We start from the raw sequence: 9902 nt of genomic DNA, 5'->3' as shown, positions 1-9902 counted from the left end.
TTGCGCAGTACGGCGACAAACGCAGCATGCTGCGATTTTGTACGGCCGTAGAAAGTCGTATAATACTGATCAGTAAAATACGGCAGATAGGAGCAGAGGCATAGAGAATAATTGTGCCGTATTTTTTGCGAGTTTTACGGACGTAGTTTCTGCGCTCTTACGTCCGTAAAACTCGCAAGTGTGACGCCGGCCTAATAGTTTTATTTTTTTAAATATGATCCCATCACGATCCCAGCTTGTATTTTGGTACAGATGTGGCTAGGAGCATAGCAGGCACATGTGCCGTTTTTGAAATGTTTAAATTAACCCCTTTCTGACCTCGGATGGGATAGTACGTCCGAGGTCAGATCCCCTGCTTTGATGCGGGCTCCGGCGGTGAGCCCGCATCAAAACCTGGGACATGTCAGCTGTTTTGAACAGCTGACATGTGCCCGTAATAGGCGCGAGCAGAATCACGATCTGCCCGCGCCTATTAACTAGTTAAATGCCGCTGTCAAACGCAGACAGTGGCATTTAACTACCGCTTCCGGCCGGAAATGACGTCATCACCGACCCCCGTCACATGATCGGGGGTCGGCGATGCTTCAGAATTGTAACCATAGAGGTTGTTGAGACCTCTATGGTTACTGATCGCCGGCAGCTGTGAGCGCCACCCTGTGGTCGGCGCTCACAGCACACCTGATTTTCAGCTACATAGCAGCGAACAGCAGATCGTGCTGTGCCTGCTTCTAGCCTCCCATGGAGGCTATTGAAGCATGGCAAAAGTTAAAAAAAAAAATAAAAAAAAAGTTCAAAAAGTGTGAAAAAAATAAAAAAAAATATAAGTTTAAATCACCCCCCTTTTGCCCCAATCAAAATAAATCAATAAATAAATATCAAATCTACGCATATTTGGTATCGCTGCGCTCAGAATCGCCTGATCTATCAACTAAAAAAAAGCATTAACCTGATCGCTAAATAGGGTAGCGAGAAAAAAATTCGAAACGCCAGAATTACGTTTTTTTTGGTCGCTGCGACATTGCATTAAAATACAATTACGGTCGATCAAAAGAACGTATCTGCACCAAAATGCTATCATTAAAAATTCCAGCTCGGCGCGCAAAAAATAAGCCCTCAACTGACCCCAGATCAAGAAAAATGGAGACGCTACGGGTATCGGAAAATGGCGCAATTTTTTATTAATTTTTTTTTTTAGCAAAGTTTGGAATTTTTTTTCACCACTTAGGTAAAAAAGAACCTAGTCATGTTAGGTGTCTATGAACTCGTACTGACCTGGAAAATCATAGTGGCAGGTCAGTTTTAGCATTTAGTGAACCTAGCAAAAAAGTCAAACAAAAAACAAGTGTGGGATTGCACTTTTTTTGCAATTTCACCGCACTTGGAATTTTTTCCCCGTTTTCTAGTACACGACATGCTAAAACCAATGATGTTGTTCAAAAGTACAACTCGTCCCGCAAAAAATAAGCCCTCACATGGACAAATTGACGGAAGAATAAAAAAGTTATGGCTCTGGGAAGGAGAGGAGTGAAAAACGAAAAATCCCAAGGTCATGAAGGGGGTTAAACGGTTTTTTTGGAAATGTGTTTTAAAGTTTTGCGCTTGCGTTCGCATAGGTAAAATATTATCAAAGATACTCTTGTGACATATCTGGTGAAAGCCTGTACAGTTCTGAGTAGAATGGTGTTTATTTTGTTTCTCTATCTTTTTTCTAGCCTGAGTTATGGGGAGAAATGTAAAGGAAGGCAACACCAAAATTCACACTTTTTCCGAACTTTGAAAATCAATAAAAAATAAAAAAAATCTAGAATTTTTTTTCTCCACATTTTGCATTCTCTGACACACTATTACCAAATAACAAAATCTCAAAAGAATTAACAATTTAGTGGTAAAAATCATTGGTTCACTTGACATGGAATGAGCCTACGTGGCTGGGCCGTATAGTACGTGGCTGGGCCGTATAGTACGTGGACATGCATATTCTAGAATACCCGATGCGTTAGAATCGGGCCACCATCTAGTATTATAGAAATGTCATTGCTGAGCCAAGCTTTGTCTGTATAAAGTGGGGAGAGTGACATGCCGCCAAAGCTGGCAGTTTCATTGTGGATGACACGTTGATTTATTGTCCTAATATATAGAAAGCTTCATTTTGGTTGATCAGTTGTACATTTTCTTCTCCATTCAAGATGGGGCTCTGTGGAGTCAGTGTGCAGCTCCCTTTCTCTGGATTGCTGGGTGTTCCAGTGGTTGAACCCCCAGTGATCAGTAGGTTATTACCTATCCAATGGGATATGACCCTTTAGGATATTGACACTGTCCTTAGGATAGGTGATTGCTATCGGATCAGTGGCTGAACATCACCTCCAACTATCAGCAGTTTTTTGCTCCTATGGCAGCTGGATGCAATGGCAGATTTTGGCCAAACAGCACATCATTCATACTATAGTACCTGAGCAGACAGGGCTCGGATAACTGTGTATCTTTATATCGGTCACACATGACCAGGATACATTATAGGGGTTGTCCAATCTAAAACTCCGACTTGTGAATTCTCATGTCACGCTCACTTACTGCTGTTAGTATTCTGCATTGTCAGTGCTGGGAATAGTGGTCATGTGACCATAAGTATGCAATATGTATATTCCCGGGCACGATCTAATTAGATGGATGCGGCTACGCTCAATGCAAGTGTGTTGAGCGAGGCCTGAGTCAGTCTCGTCGGATTGTGGCTGGGGGTATGCATATATATAAGTTGGGCCTGAGTATATTGTGTCTTCGGATAAGCCCTTCAATATTGAAAATACTTCAAGCATGTATTACAGACTCTGACTCCTTGACCTGACACAATTATTTTTTTTGTTTGGATTCTGAATGACTGAAAACCTCTGTATGAAATCAGAGGTGTGTGAAGGTATGAGAGGCATCATGCACCTCAATGGCAGCCGCAGTACAACCCTTTACAATATGGAGCTGAGAAATAGCTGTGTGAATGGGACCTTACTACTGTTTCTCCTGTTCTCAATGTTAGTTAGCTAGTAAAAGTAAGTTTAATTTGTGATACAGATTTCTTTAAAATTTTAATATTTTGATAATACAGTTGTCTTACACAGCATTATGTATTTTTTAGTTGCTAGTACTCCTGTTTTTTCAATATATCTTGATATTCACTGGCACTCTATCCTTAACCAATTTGGCTAATGGCAGGTACTGTAAGGGTATAGGACAAAGTATGCTTGCCTAGTTTTTACGAAGGGCACATATAAAGACAGATAATGGTTATATATTTCAGGAAACCTATGACAGCATCAATGGTCCATCCAAGATCACGTTTCTCTTGCAAGCAGTCCGAAATGCTGCAGCTGCCGACGAGGTAAACTTAAAGTACCGTACAAACTTCATGTTTTTAACATCTCACCAATTTTCTAATTGTTCTCTTGGATTGGAATACTTATAAAATCAGGGAGATACATTTCCTCTGACTGCTACTGTCTAGTCACTCTCATAATTGTATACATGACAGTGGTTTTTGAACATCATAAGATCTATTTGTGGCTGTGTTTCAGGCCAGGCAGATGGCAGCTGTCCTGCTGCGACGCCTCTTGTCGTCATCCTTTGAAGAAGTCTATCCATCTCTTCCAGCTGATGTGCAGAATGCCATCAAAAGTGAACTACTACTTGTCATTCAGTTGGAAGCACAGTCCAGCATGAGGAAAAAGCTCTGTGATATTGTTGCAGAATTGGCTAGGAACTTGATTGGTAAGGTTTTAAGTGTAAACTGTTCTTTCAACTAAGTTTGCATTAACAAATAGTACATGTGACTTCGAAACTTTGGAAAATACCTTATCCAAGAATTCTGCACTTATGAGCCACTTCTGAACTTGTCACCCACTCTGAAAAACAGTTCACCGCTTTCAAAACCAGTCAGTCTGCTAGCAGTGAGGTGGCGGTAAATATATATATATACACCGTATATGCATTCACTATAGAGGGGAGAGTAGCAGGTAGCAGACTGAGAAAACAGGCAGAGATTGTACCAAGCTTTCTAGCCAATTATGTACCTCCTCCATTGCTAGATTCACATCTACACAGCTCAGTACTGCTGTATAATTTCCACCATTCTATTGCTACTTTTCTGCTCTAAGGAATGACCTAGGAATTTCTTTTGCTATGTGTTCTTTACTCCCACTTGACCAGGCCTGGAAATCCATCAGTCATAGATCTTGAAACAAGGCGTTGAGATACTGAAAGAAATAGCTTGCAAAAGTTTCTGTGCAATCTGGGGGGGGGGGGGGGGGGGGAGTAGAGAAAACTTAATGATTTGAAACTGCCAGTGAGATTCTTTTGACTTTATCATTAAATCCACTCCTCCCATATGGGTGTCTGTGATGTCTGCAGCCCTCACACATCCAGACGGGTCATGTTATGATTACCAGCCCAGCAGAAATATTTCACCTGGAATTCTGCAGGCATTTTCTCCACTTCCACCTGAGCACCCCTGACGGTGCCTGTCAGGCTGAGCTGGGCAGGTTCCCTCTACACCTAACACTCCAAAAGAGGGCGCATTCCTTTCGGGCTCACCTAAATAGAGACTGAGCACTTATAACTAAAGCTTTACATGTAAGTACCGTATATACTCGAGTATAAGGCGAGAATTTCAGCCCATTTTTTTTAGGCTGAAATTGCCCCTCTCGGCTTATACTCGAGTCATACCCAGGGGTTGGCAGGGGAGGGGGAGCGGCAGCTGTGTAATAATACTCACCTGCTCATGGGGCGGTGTCCCTGGTTCTCCAGCAGCTTCTTCCTGTAGTGAGCGGTCACATGGTACCGCTCATTACAGTAATGAATATGGAGGTACCATGTGACCGCTCAATACAGGAAGAAGCTGCCGGCGCCGTAGAACCAGGCACACCGCGCCAGGAGTAGGTGAGTATAACAGTGTGCGATATTCACCTGCTCTGCTTTCCACGACAGGCGCCGTTGTCTTCCCCGTCCTCTGCACTGACGCTCAGGTCACAGGGCGCGATGACGCGATTAGTGTGCGCGCCGCCCTCTGCTTGAACAGTCAGTGCAGAGGACGGGGAAGACACAGCGGCGCCCAGCGGTGGAACGGGAATGGTGAGTATAACAAGTGCCGGGGGCCTGAGAGGTATGTCTTTTTTTTTTTTTTTTTTTTTTTTTTTATCGCATTAACCGCATATGGGGCAAATGTCTGTATGGATCATCTTATGGGGCCATGTGCAGCGTTTTATGGAGCATCTTATGGGACCATGTACAGCATTATATGGGGCAAATATCTGTATGGAGCATCTGTTTGGGCCATGTGCAGCATTATATGGGGCAAATATCTGTATGGAGCATCTTATGGGGCCATAATCAGCATTTATGGAGCATTATATGGGGAAAATGTCTGTGGAGCATCTTATGGGGCCATAATCAACATTTGTGCAGCATTATATGGGGCATATTTTAAAATATGGAGCATCTTATGGGGCGTATTTTGTATGGAGCGTCTTATGTGGCCCATCATGAACTGTATGGAGCATAATATGGGGCTCCTGATTCAATATGGATATTCAAAAACACTTAACCTACTGATGTTTCAATTAATTTTACTTTTATTGGTATCTATTTATATTTTTGAAATTTACCAGTAGCTGCTGCATTTCCCACCCTAGGCTTATACTCGAGTCATTAAGTTTTCCCAGTTTTATTGGAAAAATAGGGGGGGGGGGGGTCGGCTTATACTCGGGTCGGCTTATACTCGAGTATATGCGGCAGTCCAAATTTGCGAGACCCCATAGAATAGGTTACCCAAATATCAATCACAACAGCCTAGCAAGACCCAAATTTGGGGAGATAGACATTGGCCAAGAGAGGTATGTCCGTGACTGGAGAAAGAATATAATTACACAACAGAAACTGGCCATAAAGCAGAGTCTGCAGAGAGACTACAAACCAGCCCCATAACTAGAGAAACCTCGCAGACTAAGTGCCCACAATCTTGCCAGCACTGACAGACCTACAAGCTGAAGGAGGACAAACTATGCCAACACTGCGACCTGGAGGTGTTGGAGGATGAGTCTCACTTCCTGCTGCACTGCACCAACTACTCGGTTGTGAGGGACACTCGATTCAGGAGATTCCAGTCTCTTCTCAGACTTGAGCTCCATGGAGGAGGAAGAGTCTCTACATCCTGCTGGAGGAAGACAAAAACAGTAGACATTGCGGAGCTCATGACACAGACTGCGAGGAGTATGCAATGGACTTCAATCCTTTAGTCCCTACCCATTATCTCCACAGTTCCTATTCCTTACTCTGTACTTGCTTTCGTAATGTTAGAATGTATATTGTATTGCCAAAATTTAGACTATACAAATATGTTGTGGTGTTTGTTTTTGTTTTTTGTCAGATGATGATGGCAATAATCAGTGGCCTGAAGCATTAAAGTTCTTGTTCGACTCCGTGAATTCTCAGGATGTGGGGCTTCGTGAATCTGCTTTGCATATTTTCTGGTACGTCATATTTATTTTTAGGCCACCATTAAAGGGAACCTGTATTATCAGTCAGAAAACATATGAATGAACATTTTAGAATTTTCCATCATGAAGATAATGAAAAGGTATAGCTTTACTTTAATGCTATTCTTACCTAATCTAATAGACTGCACATAGATACGGTTTAACATGTTAATGTTGCATGTTAGTCTCATGCATTTTACTGGTGTTTGTAGGATACAGTTGAGTTATGTAATGTGTGCACTCCGTAAGCCGTTCACGTGAAGCATCACGTGTATGTGAACCTTTTTGGCACTGTGTGCACTCCGTAAGCCGTTCACGTGAAGCATCACGTGTATGTGACGTCACGCGAGGTCCTGCAGACTTTCTGCACCTTGCCGGCAACCAGCGTGTGGAAGCGCGGTCTCGCGCTGAAGACCCGGAAACAACGCTTGTGAGGTAGGGGGTGACTGTCACCAGCCGGGACAGGCTTTTTACACCCTTCCCTCACATATTTTTTGGAAATAGAGCAGAAGATTATACTACCGTTGTGCATATATTTGGGAATCCCGGACTATGATACACTTGCATGTGAACATCCGGTAATTATTAACATCTTATATGCAGGTTGGATGCCGTATTAATATCTCCCAATGAGGCAATTGTTTATATATGTTGGGGACAGACACTTTATGTAGAAAGCTTTTCTATTAATTGCTTTGTTTGGATTAGATGGTACCTCCAGTGCAGATACATATTTATATATGAGTTATGTAATCCTGGCTATATTTTCTTAGGAATTTTCCTGGAATTTTTGGAAATCAGCAGCAGCATTATCTAGAAGTCATCAAAAGAATGCTTGTGCAGTGCATGCAAGACCAGAATCATCCCGAGGTAACTACTTCCTTTATGTGCAGATGTTCATACAAGTATAGTCAGCTAAACCCATAGCAGTTCAGTATTACAATTTCTCTTTCTGAGATAAATTAGCAATATGAGCTGTTTTTCTTCCCTTTTATATGATTCAGTTCTCTAAATGCAGCCTATGACACAAGTGATGGATGGCTGCATTTAAAAACTTGTATTTAAGTACCGTGTATACTCGAGTATAAGCCGACCCGAGTATAAGCCGACCCCCCCCCCCCCCCCCCCTTAATTTTGCCACACAAAAACTGGGAAAACGTAATGACTTGAGTATAAGCCTAGGGTGGAAAATGCAGCAGCTACCGGTAAATGTCAAAAATAAATATAGATACCAATAAAAGTAAAATTAATTGAGACATCGGTAGGTTCAGTCTTTTTGAATATCCTTATTGAATCAGGAGCCCCATATAATGCTCCATACAGTTAATGATGGGCCCCATAAGATGCTCCATATTAAAATATGCCCTATATAATGCTGCACAAATGCTGATTATGACCCCATAAGATGCTCCATACAGACATTTGCCCCATACAATGCTGCACAAATGCTGATTATGGCCCCATAAGATGCTCCATAGAACTATTTGCCCCCATATAACGCTGCACATAGCCCCATAAGATACTCCATAGAGATATTTGCCCCCATATAATGCTGCACATGGCCCCATAAGATGTTCCATAGAGATATTTGCCCCATATGCTGTTGCTGCGATAAAAAAAAAATCACATACTCGCATCTCGTCACTCAGACCCCCGGCACTTGCTATACTCACCTTTCCCGTTCCGCCGCTGTGTCTTCCGCGTCCTCTGCAGTGACTGTTCAGGCAGAGGGTGTTGCTCACACTAATTGCGTCATCGCGCCTTCTGACCTGAGCGTCACTGCAGAGGACGCAGAAGACGGAACGTGGGACAGCTGAATATGCCCCCGTTATACTTGCCTGCTCCTGGCGCGGTCCCTGGTTCTCTGGGCCCTGACAGCTTTTTCTTGTATTGAGCGGTCACATGGTACCGCTCATTACAGTAATGAATATGTGGCACCACCCCTATGGGAGTGGAGTGGGGTCGAAATTCATGCTGACCCCTGGAAATGACTAGAGTATAAGCTGAGAGGGGCAAAAAAAAGTGGACTGAAATTCTCGGCTTATACTCGAGTATATACGGTAGTTTTAACAGGAAATTTTGTTTGTGCCCTGCTCCAATGATTGCTCTTCAATGCTGTGGTCTCTCTTTGCTGACAGGCTGTAGTTAAGTGACATCACTTCATCAGTGCTGCTGATGATCTCTGTTCTCAAATAGTTCTGCAGAGGAAGACTGTACAAGCCACCAAGTCTAGTGATTGGCTGCAGCGCTATTGACTTAATGTCACTGCCTCAGCCTGTTAATAAAGACTGTAAGCAGCACTAAAGGGATGGCTCAGCAGCAGGAGACAATAAGTAAAGCTCCTTCAGTTTTCTCGTAGTAGTAATCTGTAAAGAAAAAGTCAACTTTTTTAAACGTGTTTTTCATAAATGAGTTTTTATCATAAATACACTTTTAAAGCAAGAAAAAATGCTACCGCTCCTTGGACAGCCCCTTCTTAAATTAAACAGACCCATTGAGAATAAAAAAAGCTATAGTCTATTCCCAGCCCATTGCTGTTCCAGCAATGTTGGTGCGGTCTTCCTACTCTAGTAACATTGCCTGCAGCACTCACATGGCATTACCATCGGCAGCACTAATGGCCTGCGTCGCTCACACTTTTCTTGGATGAAACTCGGACATCTGTGAGAGATGTGAGCACTGCAGCCCATTAGTGACCACATAACAAAGTTATGCTCCTGCCGACCTTATTGGATCAGCGCTGCCAGCAGGTGTTATTTTCAATGTGGAGTTGTGGTCATCCAAGTAGTGGACAACCCCCATTAATCTCAACAAAGGTTTTGTCTGTAACTTATTGTTGTTGGTATGATAAGTTAAAATTTTCAAAAATTGAGTTTGTCTACCAGTTTTACCTAAAAGGGGCAGCATTGTGGCTTTCTCCACTGCATACTTTTTATACTGCCAATAGACTCCTGAAGAAGCTATGCATTTTTGCAATTTAATATTATGCTGTACTTTTTCACTTGTAGATAAGGACATTGTCTTCTAGAGCTGCTGGTGCATTTGTTCTTGCCAATGAACATAATGTTCCATTACTGAAGCATTTTGCTGATTTATTACCTGGCATCCTGCAGGTGAGACCTTGCTTGAAAAATAGACTTTTATCCTAATAATGGCGTGTTTTAAATTTAAATGTGATTTTCCTTTTCATTAATTTTAGTCAGTAAATGAGTCCTGTTATCAGAATGATGACTCCGTCCTGAAGTCTTTGGTTGAAATTGCAGATACAGTTCCAAAATATTTGAGGCCTCACCTAGAAGCAACATTACAGTTAAGCTTGAAGGTAGATACAATCCCTAAAAAACTAATATGTTTTTTTTGCTGAAGCATTGATCTGGTTACTAT

At 42.4% G+C, this 9902-nt stretch overlaps 1 protein-coding gene across 1 annotated transcript in view; it reads left to right on the top strand.

Annotated features, from left to right (window-relative positions):
• The window catches only part of IPO5 (importin 5), a 105813-nt gene that overhangs the window by 29909 nt on the left and 66002 nt on the right, over positions 1-9902 (top strand). The window contains exons 2-7 of the mRNA XM_069758008.1: positions 3290-3370; positions 3564-3756; positions 6410-6512; positions 7292-7388; positions 9527-9631; positions 9718-9840. Of these exons, the coding sequence (XP_069614109.1) occupies positions 3290-3370; positions 3564-3756; positions 6410-6512; positions 7292-7388; positions 9527-9631; positions 9718-9840 (702 nt within the window). The remainder of the gene's footprint in view (positions 1-3289; positions 3371-3563; positions 3757-6409; positions 6513-7291; positions 7389-9526; positions 9632-9717; positions 9841-9902) is intronic.

Source organism: Ranitomeya imitator, chromosome 3 (genome assembly GCF_032444005.1).
Source record: "Ranitomeya imitator isolate aRanImi1 chromosome 3, aRanImi1.pri, whole genome shotgun sequence".
Lineage (NCBI taxonomy): Eukaryota > Metazoa > Chordata > Amphibia > Anura > Dendrobatidae > Ranitomeya > Ranitomeya imitator.
The sequence above is the reverse complement of the archived record's forward strand: the minus strand, read 5'-3'. Positions and strand labels throughout refer to the sequence as shown.